Below are 25,177 nucleotides of genomic sequence, written 5' to 3'. Positions count from 1 at the left end.
GTATATATAGTAGAGGCGAGAAGTTATTTGCATACATAGTTAACTTTGCACTTCAAACCCTATTTTGGAGCATGCCATTTCAAGTCTTTGCTGTGTTGAGTTCTGTTCTCATAATAACATGGTTCAAGACTCAGCGAGCGAGCAACGGGGAGAAGAAAAAAAGCAGTGTCCAACCCTCTCTGTGAAGATTTCCTGTTTCATGAAAAGTGCACATAGTGTGTGTGAGTCATATAGTTCAAGCTGTGCGTGCTGGTATAGAGGATTATGTACAACCAGCGGCTGTGCTGGGAACTTGGAAGGCGCATGAACGCAACAGGCGCGCACCACAGAAAACTTAAGAACTTCGTGTAGCCTCTATATATTAATACGTTTTGATATTTTCCCATAATAGTCAGAGATTGTCAAATTAAGGAGAAAGAGAGCGCAGTGCTCTCTCGGCCCGTTTCTAAATGGAGCTACTTCGGTTTTCCGCTTTTTGGTGTGGAACGATCCTCTTTGGTAGTGTCGTGTTGAAGCCAACGGGTGAGTGCTGTCGAGATTTGTATTCACTGGACGTTTACGTTGATGTGGTTCATCAATGATGCTGTTATTCTGTCATCTTGTCAAGATATCTAAATTATATTTCCAAGTAGTATTTAACGTATCGGCTATTTAGAAATAAACGTCGCGAAAGTTTGGCCGACTGTTTGGCCGTGTCTTTTCGCTTCCTTGAAGTTTTGGCTAAGGCTTGTGTGCATTTAAAGCAGGTGGGTGTACACATAGATATCTATGGGTGTACAGACATGCACACACACGAGTTGCTGCTTTACAAAACAAACGCGGTTATTTAAGCACCTTGTTATGCAAATGAACAACTTCGACATGTGACTCTGGAGCCAAAAGAAGTTGTGTAATTGCTCATTGCGACACGCGACAGTCTTATTCAACATCATGCATCCTCATCATCACACGCAATGCCAGTGGCTAAATGAAATGTAAATTGCGCTCATATGTCAACACGGAGAAGAAAAAAAACATTTAAGATTAAGAATCTGCATGGTGTATATACAAAGGTTTTGCGCTTGGTGCCTTTCAAAAGCTGAAAGCACCACCTGTTGTCATTCACAACCTGCACAGCTCCTATATATGAGAGGAATTCAGCACATTTGACGAGAAGCCACACCAGTGGTGGAAAGTAACTAAGTACATTTAATCAAGTACAGGCTACTTACATTAAGTACAATTTTGAGGTATTTACTGTACTTGAATATTTCCAATTTCCTATAGGCCTACTTTTACTTCTACTCCGCTATGCATCTCTGAGGCAAATTGTGTACTTTTACTACATGTATTTGAACACTTAACAAGTTACTTAACTAGTTACTTTGTATAGATTTAGATTATTATGACAAAACATACATTAACCACTTCAGCCCCATATACATTTCGACCATTTGAAAATAGCTGATCTACAAGCTCACAATGCACGATGTGATGCATTGTGAGATTGTAGATCATCTATTTTCAAAAGATTGACATTGGGAAACTTGAAATGCATGGCACATTCTGCATAATAAGTACTTTTGCTTTTAGTAGCCTACTTTTAAGTCCATTTTGATGCCAATACTTTTGTACTTTCACTTGAGTACAATTTTTAATTCCAGACTTTTACTTGTAAACGGAGTAGTTCTATATTGCAGTATTAGTACTTTTGCTTAAGTAAAAACTTTGAGTACTTTTTCCACCACTGGCAGCCACACACACTAGTCTGTCATTTCCCCGAAGACGAGGAGGACAGCATACCATACAGTACACAACCTCCACTCCATCTGCCTCAGACGCAGTCCCAACGGCACCAAGTGGCTTTGACTACAGCTTAATCCTCCCTCCTTCTCACTGCAATTATGTGTAGCCCTGGGTGACAATTACTACCATTCACCCCTCGCACATCCCCGCCTCCATGTGGGTTTAAATAACATGCTCTGTGAGACGACTTGCTGCTCTAATGATATAATTACTCTGGCTCAAGCTATACACTACACTACTAACCCTCAATGCTGAATTACTCCAAAATAATTCACCTTCGGGGGTCCCAGATTTTAAATTGCACTTTTAGAAACCGTTTAGTCTGGAGTTCTCACATCATGTATGTATTATATTTATATCCATCCATCCGTCTTCAACCGCTTCTCCGTAGTCGGGTCGCGGGGGCAACATTAGTAACTTCCTCCTGGGGGATCCCGAGGCGTTCCATGGCCAGTGAGTCGATGTACTGTAATCCCTCCAACTGCGCCGTGGTCTGCCCTGGGGTCTCCTCCCAGTGGGACGTGCATCGAGGACCTCACTAGGGAGACGCTCGAGAGGCATCCTAACCATGCCCCAACCACCTGGCTGGCTCCTTTCCAGGCGAAGAAGCAGCGACTCTACGCCGAGTCTCTCTCGCGTGACTGAACTTCTCACCCTATCTCTAAGAGAGATGCCAGCCACCCGTCGGAGAAAACTCATTTCGGCCACTTGTATTCGCAACCTTATTCTTTCGGTCATGACCCACACTTCATGACCATAGGTGAGAGTAGAAAGGAAGATTGCTCGGTAGACAGAGAGCTTTACCTTCTGGCTCAGCTCTTTTTGTGACTTCTGTGCGGTACAGCGACTGCAATACCGCCCCTGCTGCTCCGATTCTTTTACTGTGTGTGTGTGTGTGTGTGTGTGTGTGTGTGTGTGTGTGTGTGTGTGTGTGTGTGTGTGTGTGTGTGTGTGTGTGTGTGTGTGTGTGTGTGTGTGTGTGTGTGTGTGTGTGTGTGTGTGTGTGTGTGTGTGTGTGTGTGTGTAATCTCTATCTATCAGACATAATAATTATATGTAGGTATATGATATGTGTGAGATATTTGGCTTTTTCCTCCAACCAGGGAAAGAACTAAAGCAATATCCGTCTGCAATATCCTGCTACCATTGAGAGGAAATCTCTTGCATGGTTTCAGAGTGCCAGTAGCACTTCTTCTGCTGCTACTCTTTAGCTGTCTTCGCACCGCAGGTTGTATTTATCTTCAAGCCTCAAGCCGCACTCCTAACTCCACCCTGCAGAAAGGGTAGAAGGCGTTACAGTGGGCCTTTTGTGCTCCTGGGTCACAGTGAGTGCGCGCTGCACCTTTTCCTTCGAGTCAGTGAGAAGACTCAACATTTCCAAGGGTGAAGAGAGGTTGTATTGGCGCTGTGAAGAAGCATGACCCCCACAGTGTGTGCAACCTGATGTCACTGACTGCAGAGGCTCAGCATAGCCAAGTACAGAGACGGACTGCATGCAAGACAGTGCTTTGAAATAATGGTCATACGACCACCAAGAAGGCCATTTCCCTCTCCCCCACCTCATAATTACACACTCGGGTGAAAACTGTCCCGCAAAATTTGCTAATGTTATTCCATTTTGCTGAGATAATTTAATTCTCCGTGTGACAGAACATCTTGAGGAGGAAGCCTAGATGCTTTTGGGGGAGATGGTAACCTACTTTCAAGTATTGGTTTGGTTACAAGTATGTATGTTGATGTAACTAACAGGTTCAGCTTCCTGTGCACATGGAGAATCAGGCATGCCTCAAATGTGCGGTTGCAGTATATGGCAGCAAGGGCTAACGCTCACGTGGCCTGTACTGTATTTCTCTCTCTCTCTCAACCACCCCCACCTCCTGTCTGCCGTGCCCCCTCTCTGTTTTAGTAATTAAGAGATTCCGATTTCAGGCATGTCTTAGTTTTTATCGTTGAAGATTAAATGAAAAGATCTGCAATGTCTACAACATGGAGATCTCATTTTTACTCTCTTGTTAGGTGTTAGGTCTGTCTCTCCTGATCCATCTCTTCTCACTCTCTCTCTCTCCAGTCTCCATATCTCCCTACACACTGTCTGCAAGGCCAAACCAACAGACTTACAGCAGGTGGCCTATGTGCTGTTTTCACTATCGTGGTCTGTACAGCTATACCTACCATCTCACCACAATGGGGCCTCACCAAGAATTATAACCATAAAGATACTGTAACTCAAATGATAATGATGTGAGCATCCACACTGGTATCCGATAACATTTCTGTCAACATGTTAAATGTGAGCGGTGTGTTGAACGTGCCATGTTGAACATGACGCCTTCTAAATTGGATAGATCGTGATTAGCTGTTAGTGTTTGTCATTCATCAAATCGTTCACAACTGACATTCTTATAATTGTGATGGGGACTCTGCCATCCACTTGAGTTGGAAGATGATATAGTTATTGTTCTTGGTGTATATGGACAGCCCTAAACTCTGTCCAAGGATGGGAGTAGGGCTGTGCCATATGCACTAAATTAAATATGAATATCTTTGACCAAACATGATCTAATTAATTAGTTGTTTGATTAAAAAAAAAACATCATCACTAATGCTTGTGTGCACAATCTGGAAGAGACGACACTTATGCCATATCACAATATTACTGTATAGTACAACATCAGAAATCTCAGATTACCGGTATATCTAGACTTGTATCACAATATATGGATATAAATTGCCATAGATAGGAGTGGATCTGTCACATTCACTGGACAGCTTTTTCCCCTTTTTTTCTGATTCCAATGCTGGTATACAACACAGAGGGAGTTCAACATAATTGACATCTCTCCTCCCCTGTGATGCTTTCAACCCTTGGAAGATCCACTTTGTCCACATGCTTTAATGTGTTTCTGTTGGAGAGAGCAGCGGTCCTTTGTTGTTGGAGCCGTGAAAGGAGAAGAGAGTAGTGAGGACAGGTGTGAAGGGATCTTCCGCTATCAGCGAATGTCTCTCCATCAGCTGTCAGTCTGCCTGACAGCAGTGCTGCCCACAGTGCAAGGGAAAACCCTCTATAGCCACAATAGGCGAGTTTGTTGTGGAAGCACAAAGCTCACAGACACGCATGCACGTCGTGTAGTGCGCAACATCACACACCTCAAACGCCTTGATATTCACAAACTCAATTGGTGCAACATGCCGCCACTGCTTCCTCTGATGAAGAGCGACTCACCGGCTCGACAAATTAGAGAGTTCTGTGCCGAGGAGGGGAGACGTGTCGCTGTATTCTTTGTTTGTTGTCGTTGCCTGTCTGCCGGTTGTCTCCGCAGATGATTATCCTAACCCACAGGCACTCATCACACAAGCCTGTCTGGCGCTCTCTCTTTCTCTCTCTCTCTCTCTCTCTCTCTCTCTCTCTCTCTCTCTCTCTCTCTCTCTCTCTCATATATGCGGGTCGGTCTGCCAGTCAAGTCTGAACAGGACCCTCTCAGCCCGCTGGCAGAGCACACTGCTCTTATTGTTAAGACTATACACATGAAAGCCACTTCCATCTTCTAGGAAGAAATAGTTTGGATGTTTTATTATTATTATTTATTGCTGTTTCTGTGTGTATCTGTTACCGCTTTACTGCCATCAGTGAAGTGTTAATTTACTCTTCTGCTACAGTTTTGTGTTTGTGCATTGTCTCCATCTTGTATTTTCGGTCAGAGATGGATGGTCGGGTAAATCTTTGTCTGGGTTGCCTGCAAGAGTCATAATTCATAATGCTGAGAAGCTGATTACTGAGTGCTTTAATGGTCTATGGACCATTTATCTTCTTACTTTAAACAAGTGAGGCAGGGACTGTTCTATTAGTTAGGCTACTTAAGAAGAACACATTAATGCAGGTCAGCACAGCAACTCTTGTCAGTTTCTTAATACCCTGCATGCAGCAGTCGGTGGACAAAATAACCTGGGAACAGATGGGTGGATTTTTTTGTGAAACTTTATTGGAACTTTAGGGTCTTTTGGGTCAAGCTGACACTGAATGTTAAGGTCAACTTTGAGAACAGGTGGGCAGAATTTCTTGAAACTTGGTGGGAATCATCATTAGACTACCCGGAAAAAAGATGAATATTAACCTTTCGTACAAAAAAAGGTGAAGGTCATGATTGCATGAGTCATCGCTGGTGTGATGGAGCTAAAGATGCTGGTGCAGCCAAGCCCTTACCCTAGCAAGTGTTTTAATGAGGAACAAAATGAATTGGCTGAATGAAGCTCCAGTCGGCTGGGCTCAACTGAAGCTGTTCTATAAATTCAAACCGCCAACTTGTATCCTCTTCCCTTCTCCGTCACAGAGGCCACCATCAGCGGCCTGATCAAGTTGAGGAAGCTGTGCAAGTTCTGCGACATTGAAGCCTCCAGCTGTGCTCCTACAGGGAGCTGTGTAGTGGGCTGTAAGATCACGTCCATCTGCCCCCACGAGGATGACGTCTGCGTCAGTATTTGGTGAGTAAATGATATAGCAGGTGTGCTCTTCCTATAGTGCAGTGCAATTCATTCGGCTTTTGAGACACGGACCACCATTTGATGACATTTAGCCTCTCGGATCCAAAACTAACGAATATTTTGTTGTCGTTGGATAAGATTTTGTCTAGAATTCCATGTTTCTGGCAAACGTTTATCAAAATAACGATTCTTCTACATTCTCTAATTGTGTAGAAGTAATGCAGATGTTTAACAGTAATGTAACTATTGAGAGCGTAAAATGAAACCCGTATGGGTCCATTTGGTTTCATTTCACGCTCTCAAGAGTTAAAAATCTATAAGGGTCCATTTGGTTACCAACTCTCCATCAGTCAGCTGGGGACCACCTGGAAGTTGGAACCCTCTGAAGGACCACTGGTTGAAAACCACTGCTATAGTGCCTTTTTCCAAAGCGCTCTACCCAACATTGACACTCAAAATCACACACCATGCAAGGCACCACCCTCATCGGGAGCAAGTTAGGGGTTCAGTGTCCTGCTCAATTTTGACACAAAGCCAGCATGAGTCAGGGTTCAAACCAACAACCTTCCGGTTCCAAAACCTCCAGTGGACCTATAAGCCACAGCTGCCTAAAAACTGCTGCTCTATCTACGCTCACCTGTCTGCATGTACATTAACTGCTGCTCTATCTACGTTCACCTGTCTGCATGTACATTAACTGCTGCTCTATCTACGTTCACATGCCTGCATGTACATTAACTGCTGCTCTATCTACGTTCACATGCCTGCATGTACATTAACTGCTGCTCTATCTACGTTCTAGCCTGGTTAATAAACCAGACCGAATCAGCCGTTGGCAAAAAAAAATAGCCTACCAGCGGATTACGGTCTGGCGAGGCTCAGTAGCACGCCTCTTTCCTACACCCGAGAACAGGTCGGACCAATCGGGACACGGTATGCAATATGGGCGGGCTTTGGTACAGTGACGTTCAATGCTTGAGACCTTTGACTGACAGTAGCTCTGACCAATTGCGTCAAAGAGGAAATGTTCCCCGGGAAATGAAATCCAAGTGGAGCCAGCCCAGACTGATATACCGCGACAGTGTTGTGTGATATTAGTCTGGCTTATTAGCCAGGCTATCTACGTTCACATGCCTGCATGTACATTAACTGCTGCTCTATCTACGTTCACCTGCCTGCATGTACATTAACTGCTGCTCTATCTACGTTCACATGCCTGCATGTACATTAACTGCTCTATCTACGTTCACCTGCCTGCATGTACATTAACTGCTCTATCTACGTTCACCTGCCTGCATGTACATTAACTGCTGCTCTATCTACGTTCACATGCCTGCATGTACATTAACTGCTGCTCTATCTACGTCCACCTGCCTGCATGTACATTAACTGCTCTATCTACGTTCACATGCCTGCATGTACATTAACTGCTCTATCTACGTTCACCTGCCTGCATGTACATTAACTGCTGCTCTATCTACGTTCACATGCCTGCATGTACATTAACTGCTCTATCTACGTTCACCTGCCTGCATGTACATTAACTGCTGCTCTATCTACGTTCACATGCCTGCATGTACATTAACTGCTCTATCTACGTTCACCTGCCTGCATGTACATTAACTGCTGCTCTATCTACGTTCACATGCCTGCATGTACATTAACTGCTCTATCTACGTTCACATGCCTGCATGTACATTAACTGCTCTATCTACGTTCACCTGCCTGCATGTACATTAACTGCTGCTCTATCTACGTTCACATGCCTGCATGTACATTAACTGCTAAGCAATTATTCAATAAAGGAACTGGCCGTGCTAAGGACTTTTGCTGGGAGTGTTGCACAATGCCTCAGGGTTCATATGTTGCCAGGTTGGGTACAAAAGTGAGTAAGTAAGTAATTCCTCTTTAGCACTGAGCGGATGGAAATTGAAAGAGGTTAATTAACCTCTTCAGCAGTTAATGGGCAATAGAGCACATAGTACCACACCGATTAAGCCGGTCTGTCGGTTCAAACTTTTCAAGTGCAAACCTGTTGGTGGCAGCTCATCAAAGTTAAGTACATGTTTTGCATTCGTTAAAATAAAATAATATGAATATGTCAATATAATGCAATACCTTTTAAAGGACCATTCAGTGAAGGAATTGTAAAGAAAACACCCGAAATTGCATTGCAGCCATCTTGTATACTCTTTATAGTTTAAGTATAGATAAAGGATTGTTAAAAACATGACAGGCACCAGATGCCTTATAATCCTGACCTATACTGTGTGTGTGTGTGCGTGTGCGTGTGCGCGTGCGTGCATACTGTACATATGTAGCAACAACAACCCAAAAATGTGTTCTGCCAACCACTTTCCAAAGTACTAGGCCAGGGGTTCTCAACGTTTTTGGCTGGGGACCCCCGGGAATACTTTGGCCATGTCTCGCGACCCCCGCCCTGCCCCGCCCCCCTCCCCACCACCAATACAAACTGACTGCAAAAATAACCTTAATAATAGAGAAAATATATCATAAATGAATACTGAAACCAGATATAATCATTAATTAAGGAAGGTTTATGCATGCACTGTGTACTATATATGTAAACTCTACGTTTCCATTTTCCAGCCATTCAGTTGCAAAATAAATAAATATATATTTATTTATTTTTTATTATAATTTGGGAACCCCCCAAAATAATTTGCCGACCCCCTGAGGGGTCGCGACCCACGGGTTGAGAACCCCTGTACTAGGCAATAATAGTTAGTTTGATTTTTGAGGAAGCCATTGGTTTCCATTCATTTGCGTATGTGAACTTGAGATAGATAATCTAACACAGTGAACATTATGGCCCTAGTTTGAGTTACATGTAGAAAATATGAATAAATACATCTAAAAATAAAGCCATTAACAGGAAAAAAGGTAATGTTTATCATGTGCAAAAAATGGCAGAATCTGTGAATAGACAATCTATTATACATTTGAAAAGGTGTCCCCAAAGCCCGAACCACGAAAAGAAAGTCACCAGCTACTACGTCACTGACACGCTGCAACACGCTGCAACACACACTGCAACAACACACTAACACGTCACACACTTACCCTCCGCGTCGTTCGTTCCCTATCTCCTAATGTCGCGCCGCTCGGCCACACTCCACACCACCCGCGTAAAAATTGTCATCGCACTGCCACTAAAGCCGGCTCCCGTCCACACTCGCAAACAATATCAATATAAATAATAAACACAAACACGCCACAAGCACCGACACCCCCGCCTAATTTGTTGCCACGTCTATGAAAACAAGCCCAGAAAAAATGCCATTCAACACGCTACTTACAACTCGCTTACAATTCGCGGACCTGGCAACACTGCATCCTGTTTTCCCATTGGCTACGGTTGCTACAACACGCATTTGCACTGCATCTTGGGAGCAACACAGCTTAATGTAGGGGTCACCGATTGCTGTGCTACATCCCCCTCATGTTCTCACCACCCCGTTCGGCTACACCACACACACTAACCTACACAATTCTCCACATGCAACACAGGGCCCTTATTGGCTAGCCCCCTCACATGGCGATCCCCACACCCGAGGCGCATATATGGATACGAACAACAACAGCAACACCACACGCACACGCGCGCGCTGCAACAACAAAAAGCTACGTACAGTGTGTGTGTGTGTGTGTGTGTGTGTGTGTGTGTGTGTGTGTGTGTGTGTGTGTGTGTGTGTGTGTGTGTGTGTGTGTGTGTGTGTGTGTGTGTGCGTGTGCGTGTGCGTGTGCGTGTGTGTGTGTGTGTGCGTGCGTGCGCGCGCGGGCGGGGGGGGGGGGGGGGGGGGGTATTTGGATCGCCGCGCGATGCAGCGCAAATTGCACTACACTACACAGGGCTCGACAGTGCGACTACGTACTCGCATTTGCGACTTCACATATCACCGTGCAAGTTGTACAATTCACTTTGTAGCACCGGTGCGACTACACAATCCGATCTTTAAAGCTAAACGTTGCGCAGTTTACATCCAAAAGAACGTGTCACTCTCTCGGTTCTGCACCGCTGCTGGAGAAGTATAGCACTGTCGAAGGCAGCGCAACTAATCCCCCCCCCCCCCCAGCGAGGGAGGAGAGAGAAGAGAGCGAGAGAGAGAGAGTGGCAGTGGCAGCCAGCAGCGATGTAACATGAGCCTGTGCATTTCACGCTTTTCACCCTATATAACTTCAACGCATAGGCAATCAAGTCAAGACCATTAATTAATGACTGCTGTGTAGGGGTGACGATTGCGTGATGCTTATATGTACAGGATTCTATAGGTCACCACTTTTGGTGTGACACACACACGGCTCCTGTCTCTGTTTACACAATGACCGCGGGGTGCGGGTTGCCAGGTTTTTTTATAAGTAAAGTATTCAAAACAAAACAAATTAAATTCCAAAACATATATATATAATAATATATTTGAATTTACGTCATATTTTGCGGCATTTTCACCTACTTTCTCTGTTCATTGTCAATGGCAAATATTGACACATGTGGGGACTAAAGCTGTATATAGGATAGGAGGGCCCTCACACACATGATTTCATAACTTTTCATCGTGCTCCTAAAATAATTTGCGTGCTACTTGGAAAAATGCTAAGCGTCGAGCCCTGCTCACACACACTACAACACGCTTAAAACTCGCGCACCTGGCAACACTGCATCCTTTTTTCCCATTGGCTATGTTGTTAATTTGTTGCCACGTCTATGAAAACAAGCACAGAAAAAATCTACACCTGGCGTGGAACAAACGGGACGAACCAAGGCGCATATATGGATCACAACACCAACAACACCACACGCACACGCGCGCACGCGCTGCAACACAAAACAGCTGCATACAACGCGTGTCACTGTGGACTTCTGTACCTGTGGACTTCTGTATCGCAACGCGGGGCAACGCAACTCTGGGATGAGCGGGCCGAAGGCCCGCGAAATTCTAGTAACATACATATTGATAGCAGTACGATCCTCATCTACGATCCGTATCATCGTACCCAGAGGGACCTTCTCTCGTGAAAGGTGCAGTTGGGAGCCTAACATTTTGTCTTTAATATTACCGTAACTATACGAATGTTTTCATTCATTTCAAAAAACATTTATAAACAATTTGACATTTGTGGGTACTGGGTAGATTATGGCAATGTGGTGCATGGGTTGCTGATTGGTTAGTGCCAGAGAGCCCGATCAAAATGTTCTGATCAATTTGAAAAGCTTGACACAAACCAAACTTTCTTTTCTGAACTGTACATGTTGTTTGTTTATTTATTTAACCATTTTAGCCCTACTAAAAAAGATGATCTAAAATGGATGATCTACAAGCTCACAGCACGTTGCGTTGGCCTGCGATAAATCTGCTATTCGTGAAAGGTTTTCAAAAATGTGCCTTCAATGACACCGATATCGGTCCACCCAAAAACATTTTTGGGTGGACACCTGTCATTCCCTATCCCCATCTCTGCTCTTGGTTTCCTATAAGAAATCATTGTAAAAGTGTTGACAAGGCATGAGCGCGTAACCAGCAGGTGCTATCAAATCTAACTGTAAATGTGAGAGGCAGTGAATGGCAGATTTGTATAGGTCTTAACCCATTTTGGGGCGGGAACCCCTTTTGGTGTTTTAAACATTGTTATAATTTAGCTATTGAAAAATAGCAGATCTACAAGCTCATAGCGCGCCACCGAGTGGTGCGCTACGAGCTTGTAGGTCTGCTATTTTTGAAAAATCGTGAAAATATTTATTTCGGAAAACTGGAGGATTTAGATTTTTTTTTTAAATTTTGAGGTCAGGCCTAAATGGGTTAAAAGAATGCCATGCGGCAGTGCTACTGTACCGTTTCTTATTATGCTATGTGATGTTGATGACGGTGTACAGTAGTATGAGCTGATGTCAGCAGAAAGCTAACTTCATGTGTGAGCACGTCGTATACAGCCCTTCAGACTCATTTCACAACAGATGAGCATGGCCAGTGCTGCTCAGCAGCGAGCCATTGTGACCTCTAACTGAATATGTATTTTTCTGCACCTGCAGGGTTTGCCTCGCTGCGTGTTCTGCATACCATATGGCCGTATATATATATATATATATATATATATATATATATATATATATGACCCAGCTTGACTGAGGGGCTGCCAACGTGCAGTCTCCAGCTTTTCACCTTTTTTTTTTAATCCAAAATGACTTCACCCATTTTGACCTGAGATCAGATTCTAAAAATGTCTTCTACATCCTGACAGTTTTCTGAAAAAGCTATGTTTCTGTGTCAGTGGTTCTTCGATTTTTCAAAAATAGCAGACCTACAAGGTCGTAGCGCGCCACCGAGTGGCGCGCTACGAGCTTGTAGATCTGCTATTTTTCAATAGCTAAAGCATAACATAATGCTAACACCAAAAGGGGTTCCCGCCCAAAATGGGTTAATAGCACAGGCAGACTCTTCACATACTAGAGCAATGGTTCCCAAACTGTGGTGCGCGCACCCCTTGTGGTGCGTGAGTGCCTTCTAAGGGGTGCGCGACATGAAAAGGCGCTATGGTTTTATTTTAAATATATTAACATATTATGCCAATATATGGCAAGTATATGCAGAATATAGCCTATGCTGCATATATTATGCCATATTCAGGTTCATATTATGTGCATATATGTGGATAAAACGGAAATACATCTCTATAAAGCTTATGTAATTTATATTTCCATGTGGGGGGGGGCAAAAAGGGCCAAAAAGGCTTGGGAACCGCTGTACTAGAGCATGTCTGAAATAAATATATAGAGCTGAAATTGGCATGGAAATTAGAAATAAATGCTTAAACATGTAGCTAGGTGTAATGTTAGAGTCCATAGAAGTGAACCTTTCAAGCCTGTTTTCTCAACTCGGTGTTTTCTGCAAGACATAAGCCATACTGTATCTCCAAAACTGCTTATTACAGAGTCTGTAGTAGGTTGCTTAATCACAATGAAATGAGCCCTAGTGTCCCCATTCTACATACTGGCTGAAATATGAATATTCATCTAGATCTCAATAAAGATTAAATCACTTTCAAATGAAAGCCAGCTGACCCCGATACCTTTTTGTTGTCCAGGAGGAAGCAAGATGACAACGTCACGGTAGAAACCGTTTGCCACAACCCTGCTCATGCACTGCGGGGCCTGCTGCTGGACGACTACAACAACAGCAAGTGTGAGATGAAGGAGAGGAAGGGAATGGGCCTGCAGTTCTTCATCTGCTCCTGTTCTGAAGATGAATGTAATGATCATCTCTTCTTCAGCCCCTGTGAGTATATAAAAAATCACACCCGTGTGAACTGAGTGGTGTATGGTCTTATATAGACTGATCAGCTGTGGTCTGACGTAATGTCTGACGTAATGAAATCGCACCCGTGTGAACTGGGTGACCATAGCAACCATGCTCATTTTTTACGAACAGACAGACAGACAGACAGACACGTAAACTAACAAAGCCAGTCGTAGGAGTGGTTTACACCACTCAAAAACCTTTTTATGTACCAAGCGATTTAATGGACCATATACCAGTGGTCTGGCATGTTGAGCTCATTAACTTTGACTCACTTTATATTAACTAGAGCGGAACTACTTGGAACGATGCAAGTTGGAAATGCATGCCCCACCCAGTTACCTTTTATGCCAGGCATGCACAAATATGGAGTCTATGCAGATGTCGGAACTGAACAATCATTGTGATGTCAGAAGTTCAGAACAGGCCAGCTCCATGCAGGGCGTGATCAGCTCCATGCAGGGCGTGATCAGGTCCAGAGCCCGGACAGAGGCTTTTGTGCTGGTTCTAGACAGCCGGCTATCCGACGGACTCGACACCGGGCACTGCACTCCCTGTGGGGGTGTGGAACGCGTGTGTCGAATTTGATGTCGGTGGGTCGAACGGTTCTCGAGTTACGTGGATTACAGGCGTACAGTATGTACACAGACTCGGTGCATTTATAAAAAAAAAGAAAACATTTCGGTGGTTCAACCTTCCTCAGCGTCGAAACACAAACGCGTTGGTATGCTGCCTATGCCTAACTAAATTAAATAACACCTAAAGGACATATCTGTGAGTGCTGGACTGCTCGAATCTGTGAATAGACAACTTTTATTGGCATAATATCACCATTGGTGGATTTTTGTACATTTTGTATTGTACACTACGGATAGTTCCATTCAACACTATAGTCTATGCTTGCATAATGATGATGTGTTGTGTTTGGTTACTAAGACCGTTTATTAAAACCGCTGGGAGAGTTAACAGCAAACCAGAAATGTGTTTGTTCAGAAGTGGCATTTTAATTAACTGGATATAATTACCTATAAATGCTGTGACAAAAATGTCAATGTCAGTGAAGACAACCTAGCGAGCAGCTGTTTGCAATCGGTTCCTGTGATTTGATGATCTGTCCTTGTCGAGCTATAATTCACATCATACAAACACACAGACACAAGCTTTTAGCCACACCAGAAATCAACTAGTGATGGATGAAGTTGCAGTCCCGCCCCGGGCCGTAACACTGTAGAAAGGTCTTCCAAACAGTTCCTTCTTGATGTGCAACAACAGTACCACATGCAGGAACAGCGCAGCGGGGCCATGTAGCATGTTTCTCCATCTGTACAACATAACACAGTCACGTCAGCATCGCGCTGTTATGCAATCCCCCATCAAGCTTGTCATGTAAAGTGTCATGCATGAACACTAACACGTGTGCAGTGTAACACGCTCTTCCAGATACATGATTGTAAACAGGCTCTCTGCACTTCTTTAGAGGCATCTTGGCTTGCAATCCCCACTCCTGGAATCAGATGTATTTTGACTACGGCATCCAGGCAATAATAACACGGAGGTACATTTCTGAGACCCTGGCTCCTCGCACAGAGTCTTAATTGAAAGCATCTGTGCGTTGCGGAAGACGTCATGGAAACACATTCCCTTGGCCCTGGGAGAATAGCTCTGCTTCCCCGGGTTGCCTGGCCTGGTTACATGACAGCGTTCATAATAAAGGAGCTGTTGTAGACATTAATGGAGAAAACCAGAAGACATTAATACCAGCAAATGCTCTTAAATCACCGCCTAAACCACCCCTGAGCCTCTGCGCTGCAGTGCCAATCAACCCTCACGCTCTGCCTACTGAAAAACACACCAGTAGCCCCTACCCCCCCCCCCCCCCCCCCCGCACACGCGCTCGCTCGCGCGCACACACACACACACACACACACACACACACACACACACACACACACACACACACACACACACACAGACCTCATCTCTGATCTTACCTCAGATTTTTTACTTTGTTGAAATTAACCATTATTATTTGTTTGTTGCTTCTTTTTAGCTTTTTTTTGCTTTCTTTTTGAAAAACATTATCTTCTATATTGCTTATTTAGCATTTAACTCCTACTCTACTCTTCCTGGGGATCCAAAACATTAAAGAGCAAAATATTGACACATTTTTAAATGGCAAGAGAAGTATTTTAGCATGTACAAACCTGCCGAAAGCGGCATCCCAAATACCCCACCATCCAACCCATTCATTCACTTTTACTCCACTACAATTATTTGAAAACTTTAGTTACTCACTTCAACCCTATATACATTTTGGCCATTTGAAAATAGACGATCTACAAGCTCACAATGCGTCACATCGCATTGTGAGCTTGTAGATCGGCTATTTTCAAAAGATTTTGTAGTACATTTTGATGCCAATATTTGTGTACTTTTACTTTAGTACATTTTGAATACCGGGACTTCTACTTGTAATGGAGTACATCTACATTTCAGTATCTATACTTTTAGTAGTATAAGTAAAACACAGTACTTTTTCCGCCACTGCGAGTGAGAGACGAGGACGCGTACAGTGACAGGTTTGTTGTTGTGTGAGACATCGCCGCCTCTCACTCTGCGAAAAAACCCCAAAACAAACTGTCTGGGGCCACGCTGAGGATTTCAGACATGTGGTTTCCTGTCTAGAAAAAAAAAGAAAAAAAAGCTCCAAGCAGAGCACTAGCTGGATGTCCTGCCCTCGTCCTCCTCATTCTACAGTATACTCATTCTATAGTATGTCTCCCAAGCACAAAAACATTTATACTACTATATATATATATATATATATATATATATATATATATATATATATATATATATATATATTGGAAAATATGTAGAAATTGGTCAAAAGATATGAAATCACACCCGTGTGAAGTGAGGGGCGCTCTTATATCATCACACATCATCTCACTTCGGCCAATCACAATTTGTGTCCTCACCTTCGTCTTCAGTGTTTGTGTTTATGCAATGTTTGTGTTTGCACAAGCACTCAAAACTGTCCGTTTATTGTCAATGGCATTCAATGTTAGTGTTTGCACAAACACTCAAAACTGTCCGTTTATTGTCAATGGCATGCAATGTTTGTGTTAGTCAATGTTTGTGTTAGACAATGTTTGTGTTTACACAAACCCTCAAAGCTTGACATAGGAGGGGCTAGCTCCCCTCAAAATGGGCCCAGCAAACCTTGATGCATTGTCATTATCTGGCGCACACAGAGGAGCCAGCAGAGAGAACGTGATAATGACTCACTCACAACTCATCAAACTGAGAGCTGCATTCTGGGAGTTCTGTTGTCTGTTGACACGTGTTGTCTACGTCTGGAGATATGTTTTTACGCGTTATTTTTATTCTTTACTAAACCAGCCTCAAAGAAAATGAGCCATAAACACGAGCATAAACTGTCGCTGGTTTCTAAAACCTTGGGCGCACTTGTAGACACGCCACCACCCCTCGGTATCAGAATCAGACGTGGGCTATAAAGAGACACAATATGTGGTTGACTGGGTCATGGTTTTGCGAGCAGTCTGTGTTTCGCAGACCAGACGCTAACTTTAGCTTTCCGATGCTTATAGACATTCCTCAGGGAAGTGTCAGGTTCCCCTGCAGTGCTGAGAATATTACTTTACACTCAACCAGATGCAGATAATATGGTCCGCAAAGATAGAAGGGGAGTTTTATTTCCTTTCACAAGGGACTATGAATTATCACATGCACGGACCCAGACAAGTGCAACTGGAAAAAAGATAATACCGGTACTGTAAACATGTCTGAAATAGAACTCAAGCTTATTGCCAAAGAACAGAGAATGTTTCAAACTCAGTCATTTCACTAGTCGGAAGAAACACACCATTGAGAAAGTTTAAGGATTGTATTGACATGAATACATGGATGGATGAATGAATGAAATAGGGGGGGGTTGCGGGGGGATCGCCGACCCTGGAGTCTTTGGGGAGGAGGTCCCCGCTCCTTTGAGGGAGCAGGGAAATGAGCTACTATAGAGGTGAATGGGGTGGAGGTGGGATGCAAAAGCCTGTAGGAAAGTGTCTTGTGTGCGACGCAGCGAGGTGGGCAAAACATGGAGGTTTCTGGGTGGTATTGGGTGGGTATAAATAGGGCCAGGTAGATTGGCGTGAACGGCAGAGATCAAGGTGTGTTCCTCCGCCTCCTGAACATCTGTTGTTCCAACTCCATTTAATAAAAAAATAAAATAAAAAATCTAATCTGTAACACCGATACCATCTTCTTTCCGATCCTCCACGTGCCTCCCCTTCATCCCATTACACGTCCTTATTCTTCCTCCTCCATCATCATCACCCTCATCGTCATTAAGCCATTTCCTCGTGGTCTTCCCTCAGACTCGGACTCGCTGGACGTGCAGGTGGTGTACGTGATCCTGGTGAGCCTGGTGCCCCTGCTGGTGCTGGCGGTGCTGGTGGTCACGTCCTTCTACTTCTACCGCGTCTACCAGCAGCGCTACACGGGGGCGGGCGCCAGGCGCAAGAAGGGCTGCCCGCCGCTCGGCTTCAGCGACGCCCACGCCATCATGATGGAGGACGAGGGCTCGGACAGCAGCTCCACGCACGCCAACAACCTCAACCACAACACGGAGCTGCTGCCCATCGAGCTGGACGCGCAGGTGGGGCAATTAAGTGGTGTATTCCGCAGCATTTATTTGAAAACGTTAGATACTAGTTACTTTGTAGATTTTGATGATTATTACAAAACGTAGGCTGCATTTCAACCATTTCAGCCGCATACATACATTTTGGCCATTTGAAAATGGCAGATCTAAAAGTTTACAATGTGTCGCGATGCGACACATTGTGAGCTTGTAGATCAGGTATTTTCAAAATATTAATTTTTTGCATTTGAAAACTTGAAATGGGACATTTACTTTTAGCACTCTCACTAACAAGTACATTTTGATGCCAATACGTTTGTACTTTTACTTCATGTACATTTTGAATTCCGGACTTTTACTTGCAACGGAGTATTTCTAAATTGCAGTATTGATACTTTTACTTAACATAAAGGTTTCATGACATTCATTTTCATTTATTTTTATTTTTCGTTTTTCTTTTAGGTTTTATGACCTCAATTACACCCACACGACCTGAACTTTGAACATTCAGTGGATGTTCTGTGGTCTGTCACGATCTTAATGTCACGATCCCTTCAAGTAATAACTTTGAGTACTTTTTCCACCACGCGCAGGTGGGGAAGGGGCGCTTCGCCGAGGTGTACCGGGCCAAGCTGAAGCAGAGCCCCTCCGTGGGCGGCGGCTCGGAGCAGGGCTTCGAGACGGTGGCCGTCAAGATCTTCCAGGACGAGGAGTACGCCTCGTGGAAGAACGAGAAGGACATCTTCTCGGACGCCGACCTGCGCCACGAGAACGTGCTCCACTTCCTGACGGCCGAGGAGCACAAGGCGCAGAAGCAGTACTGGCTCGTCACGGCGTACCAGCCGCGCGGCAACCTCCAGGTAGGGAATGGAGCTCGATAACCGATACCCGAAAAAAATAAATCCTCCGATAACAAGCTCATTGTTATCAATAAGCTTTGGGCTTATCAAGCCTGTTATCGAGCATAGCGGCCCATGACGTCATGTTTAAACAATCGAGACAAGAGGCGATCAAGAAATAAATGTAATCATCACAAACATGTCGGTCTAAAAGTGTATTGATACCTGCCAACCAGCGCTGTCCGGGTAAACAAAATTACGCTGTACACATATTGGCCAGTTAACAATTTCTTTAATATTATTTTATTGGTAAAAAGGTCAATTACCTTCCGTCTGTCAGAAAAGTACTGTATTTGAAGGCCCTTAGTAAAACATACTAGTTCTGTTCAGAATGTCTCCCGACATTCCACAAAATAATAGAACGTGCTCGATATATAATAGTGGGCTCAATAGGAAGCCGGCTCGTTAAGCCTGATCGATAAGGTGCTCGTTATCAATAAAAAAAAAATTAACGAGCTCCATCCCTACCTCCTCCAGGAGTACCTGATAAGCCACGTCCTCGGCTGGCACGACCTGTGGACGCTGGGGGGCTCGCTGGCGCGCGGCGTGGCCCACCTGCACAGCGACCACACGCCGTGCGGCCGCTACAAGGTGCCCATCGTCCACCGGGACATCAAGAGCTCCAACATCCTGGTGAAGAACGACCTGACCTGCTGCCTGTGCGACTTTGGCCTGGGCCTCCGCCTGGATAACTCTCTGTCCGTGGACGAGCTGGCCAACAGTGGACAGGTAGGCTACGACCTTAGCTTAACCCATTTAGACCTGAGGCCGATTCTAAAAGAAAATGGCTTCAAAAATCAGTCAGTAGTGCTTTTTCATGTCAAGGACCCCCAAAATTATCTGTATATATATATACTAACGATGGATGCCAAAACAATGGGAGAATTCCCATTTTTGTGTATTTTTATATCAAAAGTCCATACAACTCCAATTTGAATTACTTCCTTTGAACTAAAACGTGCTGCTTGATGACGTGCATGTCTTGCATGAATAAAAATTAAGCTTGATTTCATTCACCTGTTTTATTCCCATTGCTGCACGTCCGTCCAAACATGATTAGAACTACTCTGTTTTTAATCTCATTCAAGACGGCATCCAGACAGTGTATTACTCGTTTTAAACTTAATCAGCACGCTAAAATATGTATCTGAAAACCTTCTAGGTTAGAAATACGCCACGAGCTTTGCTGCCTGTCTCTGTGACTTTGTAAACACACAAACGGCATGCGCGTGCATGCGTTGCATGCGTCGTTCTGATTGGTTCAAAAACACAGCTTTACGTTTCAGTGAAACTTCAAAATAAAATGCCCATATTTTTAATTTCCCTACGTCTTTAAAATGATGCTAACAATAATAGCTGGAATTTATATAGAGCTTTTCTAAGTGCTCAAAGTCGCGTTATCTACATAATGTGTGAGGGGGCCAGGGGGAGAGGGTAGGTTGGTTCTTTTTTTTGTTGCACTTTTTATACCTCTGCCCTCCAAATCCAAAGTGCAGCCCAAACACAGGGCAAGCTATGTTGAACTGAATCGTAGACAAAGTAATTATGCCAATTATGTTTCAAAATCCACAAAATGTCCACAAATTATATATTTGAGCAATCATGCAGGCGAGTTTTTTGAGTAGTCAAATTACAGGTGTCCAGGGTTCAGATTTATGTATATTTTGAAACGGTACACTGGGTACAGTATATGTATGTGTAGTAAATGTTGCAAATAGTGTGTTTGCGTGCGCACACAAGTCCGTGTGTGTGCATGCGTCTCCGTGCCAGTGTTGATTTTCACAGTTGATTTTAGTTTAGTCATAGTCTCTTGAATAGTTTTCATTTAGTTTTAGTCACCTGGAAGGTACGTGTTCGTGTTAGACTAGTGTTAGTCTAGTTTTAGTCGACTAAATATCATAAGATTTTAGTCGACTAAATTCACAGTTGATTTCGTCAACTAAAATGTACAGTAACTTGGTATTTTACTTATACTGGATCTCTTGTCCACTAGTCCCTTCCTAACATTTTAGTCTAGTTTTCATTTGTTGACAAAATTGTCAATATATAACTTAGTTTTAATTTAGTTTCCATTTAGTTTTCATCAGTGAAAAAAAGTTAGTCGACAAAATCAACACTGCACGTTGTTATGACCTGGCTCTTAGGCCATAACAAAAGGAGGAAGACACACGGCTGTTTAAAAGTGTACACAATGATATATTTATTTAAAACATGAATTAACTCAAATATGCATCAAACAAAAATAGTGGGGTGTGTTAATCAGTAGATCAGTAGTGTAAGTGAGTGACTGTGTGGTAAATGTAATGTGGGGTGTTGAATGGTGCAAACAAATGCTGCTGCTTTCATGGAAGGAGAGAGAGGATGAGGCCAGCCAACTCTCAGCCCTTTATAGAGCACACTGGGAGTACTGGCCAGGTGCTCCCAATGCACTGATTAGCAACTCAGAACCTGTAGGAAGCAAAGTCATAGGCCTAGGCTACCTAACAAACCACACAGGCCCTAGTAGGCCAACTACAGGGGCTGTGACAACGTGCACACTCGTGTGTGTGTGTGTGTGTGTGTTTAAGTATCTGGGCGTTTTCCGGTTAGAAATTGGTCTCCAACCAATTGTCCATCCTGCTATATCGCTTTGAAGATATGAACATCTGTTCTCGGAGATTATCATTCTTTCATCACTGTTCCATTAAGTCCCGGTGCTTCAAACGTGGATCAACGCAGGTCATTAAGGACATTTTGAAAAGACTGCCCGCATCCTCCCGCAGAAGCTCGTTGATGTTTTCAATCTCTGGAAGGGAGAGGAGAGACGATTGTTAATGGTTCGAACCTCGCTTTCTTTGTTCATTCTTGCTGTCATTTGGGGACAGTAAATGGCCCTTGGTGTGTTTGACTAATTAGCTTTAGGGCACTGGGCCCCAAAGGGATTATGCTGATAAAATAGTTGTAAGCGGTGTTAGCTTCTTGTTTTACTGTAGTCATCAGACAAACAGGCTTGATTGATTCTTAATGGAGCTATTACAATACAGGGGAGTCGTTCAGACTCCTGTTATGAATATGAGTCATTATGAAAATAAAAAAAAAAGCTTCACTCTTTGCTGCGCAGCACATCGGCTGCATCGGAATGCCTCTAATGCATTAAGCGTGCCAGTGAAAACATTTCCCCAGGTGCTAATGATAAAGAGTCCTAATGTTCTGCTTGCCTTTCAGCTGCCTTTCTTTATGGAGTCGTAATGCACGTCGTTTACATAATGTGTGTGTGTGTTGATTCAGCATACTGTGATATAGTGCATACGAGATATTAATGCAAAGTAAATGCTGGTAAATATCTTCTGTAGCTGTTAAAGGGGAATTGCGCACGAAGACACGTATCTATTCGTCACTGGAAAAAAAAACATGCCGAGCATTCCATACCGAATTAGCGGATTTACCGTCAAACGCTAGAACTCTTATTCAATCGCGCAATTTGTTTTTTGTTTACATCTGTTCTAGATGATATGAAAGGTGGAGTGTTGTTGCTGTAACTCTACCGGTTCTACGTGAGCTGACGTTAGACCCCGTCTACCCTTTTCTTAAAGGACCAGCGCCCCCTTTTTTATTATTATTTATTTTGGTCAATAAACATAATTGTGTAAAAAAAATGGCTAGGAAGGAATTCCCCTTTAAGTTTGTCTACTCTAGGATACCCTAAAGAAGGCAGTTAGTTGTGTGTCGAAACGTTGGTTTCTTTCTCTGCGTCCTATAATACAATTTTGGGCACTTTGGCTATAGGGTGTGCGGCCACTTCTTTGTCTTTTTAAGTGTGTCTACTTTGTCTGGCCCTCTGGCAGGCGGCCAACCATCGTTTTAACGCCATGCTTTGCTTTGGAGATCTGGTTGCTGTTTCTACATGCAGTTTTCTTAAAGGGCCACTTCACCCCTTTTGCAACCAGAGCTAATTTGAATGATGTTTAGGACACAGGAAACACTTTCCTGGGGTTTTTATGTGTGTAATATGTTTGTTTTTTTTATATATATTTTAGTCATGACGCCATGTTCATGACCAAAAACCTGTCATGAAAATGTGGGCTCACTTCCATCCTAGACTACAAAGTCACACCTCCATGCAGCCTCCCCCCTCTCCACAAGGAGGGGAGGCATTGTAGGAATTCAGCAATCCAGTCGAATCCTACCTAGTCAAACACACCGACTTCATTATTTTTCTGGCCATAGGGTGCAAATTTCAAATTGTTCTACTTGTTATCTACTACAAATACTATTAACATCGAGTGACTGCAGATTCATCCAGCGGTGAAATGTCCCTTTAAAGCTGAAATCCACAACTTGAATGTACTACCCTGGATTCAAAACGAGTTCTCCCGCGCATTTTTTCTTCTTTCTTTTCCTTTTTTTTCCCTTTTTTCTCTGTTAATTACCTTGTATTGACTGTACTGTGGGACCCTCTCGAAAACGAGATATTGTATCTCAAGGGGTATTCCAAATAAAGAATTTCAATTGTGCCAAAAGTTATATTGTTGAGGAATAATGCAGACTCTCCTGCAATGCCTCCTACATGTCAGCAGATTTCACCACTCATGCTGCATGTTACTGAAAGCGGAAGTTAGCCTGCTGCGAGCCGAAGTTGACCGCAGTATAAGTTCATTGCTGTGTTGTGGTTTTCCAGGTGGGCACTGCCAGATACATGGCCCCAGAGGTGCTGGAGTCAAGAATCAACCTGGAGAACATAGAGTCCTTCAAGCAGACAGACGTGTACTCCATGGCACTGGTGCTGTGGGAGATCACGTCCAGGTGCAGCGCTATCGGAGGTAAGGCGTGTTCGCACGCACGCACGCACGCACGCACGCACACAGACACACACACACACCGCACACCGCAGCACTGAGGACAGCTGAAATGCTGGCCCTAATTCCTCCTTTAGTCATGACTACATGTTGAGTCACATCGGTGTTAAGGACTCCAGGGCTTCTGCAACCTTCTGCGGTGTTTTGTTTTTGTCCCTGTGCCATACAATAGTCACTGGGTAATATATAATGGCAGTGGTGGAAAAAGTACTCAAAGTGTTTACTTAAGCAAAAGTACCAATACTGCAATATAGAACTGCTCCGTTGCAAGTAAAAGTCCAGAATTCAAAATGTACTTGAGTAAAAGTACAATAGTATTGGCATCAAAATGTACTTAAAGTACCACAATTAGAAAGTACTCATTATGCAGAATGTCCCATGTCAAGTTTTCAAATGTATAACAATCTTTTGAAAATAGAAGATCTACAAGCTGTAGATCAGCTACTTTCAAATGGCACAAATGTATACAGTACAGTACAGTATACGGCTGTATACATACAAGTTGTTAATATATTATTTGTATTTATAATCCAAATCTACAAAGTAACTAGTAACTAAAGTTTTCAAATAATTGTAGTGGAGTAAAAGTAAAAAGAATTGGCTCTTAGTGAGATGTATAGTGAATAGAAGTATATAAATTGGAAAAATTCAAGTAAAGTACAAATACCTCAAAAGTGTACTTAAGTACAGTACTTGAGTAAAAGTTACTTTCCACCACTGTATAATGGTAACGTATGGATGTTTACTTTACCACATTCTCTAGGTATTCAGATCTCCTCTCACTCGGTCAAACTTTTATTTTCACTTTTATTTACAAAATGTATCATTGTGGAACATTTTAGTTTTTATGTTTTACGGGATCAATTCCAATATAAGGGATGCTTTGGATATGAATGTTGGTTTCGGGCAGTGCCGACTGCCTATCGACAAACACATCTCTGAATCTGACATTTCTATTTGACAAGAGTCCAAGTCGATGCATCAAGTTTATGCCTGATTGCTGAGAGATCACAAATGTAAGCAGTTTTTCCATAGATATGCATGGGCAGGGTGAGTTTGACTCAGGCATTAATGCAGGGTTTGATGCAGGCATTAATGCAGGGTTTGACTCAGGCATTAATGCAGGTTTGACTCAGGCATTAATGCAGGGTTTGACTCAGGCATTAATGCAGGGTTTGACTCAGGCATTAATGCAGGGTTTGA

The 25,177-nt window shown here is 43.4% G+C and overlaps 1 protein-coding gene across 2 annotated transcripts in view; it reads left to right on the top strand.

Moving 5' to 3' along the window:
• Window positions 1-231: 231 nt before the first annotated feature.
• The window catches only part of LOC306938994 (TGF-beta receptor type-2-like), a 36,316-nt gene continuing 11,370 nt past the window's right edge, over window positions 232-25,177 (top strand). For both annotated transcript variants that reach the window (XR_013791813.1, XM_079523420.1), the window contains exons 1-7: window positions 232-522; window positions 6,114-6,264; window positions 13,366-13,556; window positions 17,975-18,255; window positions 18,834-19,100; window positions 19,617-19,868; window positions 23,797-23,938. Coding sequence is in view for 1 of the 2 variants with exons in the window: in XM_079523420.1 (XP_079379546.1) it covers window positions 450-522; window positions 6,114-6,264; window positions 13,366-13,556; window positions 17,975-18,255; window positions 18,834-19,100; window positions 19,617-19,868; window positions 23,797-23,938 (1,357 nt within the window). In the remaining variant the exon portion in view is untranslated. The remainder of the gene's footprint in view (window positions 523-6,113; window positions 6,265-13,365; window positions 13,557-17,974; window positions 18,256-18,833; window positions 19,101-19,616; window positions 19,869-23,796; window positions 23,939-25,177) is intronic.

The sequence above is a fragment of the Electrona antarctica genome (assembly GCF_951216825.1).
Source record: "Electrona antarctica genome assembly, chromosome: 15".
NCBI lineage: Eukaryota > Metazoa > Chordata > Actinopteri > Myctophiformes > Myctophidae > Electrona > Electrona antarctica.
This window is presented reverse-complemented; position numbering and strand designations above follow the sequence as displayed.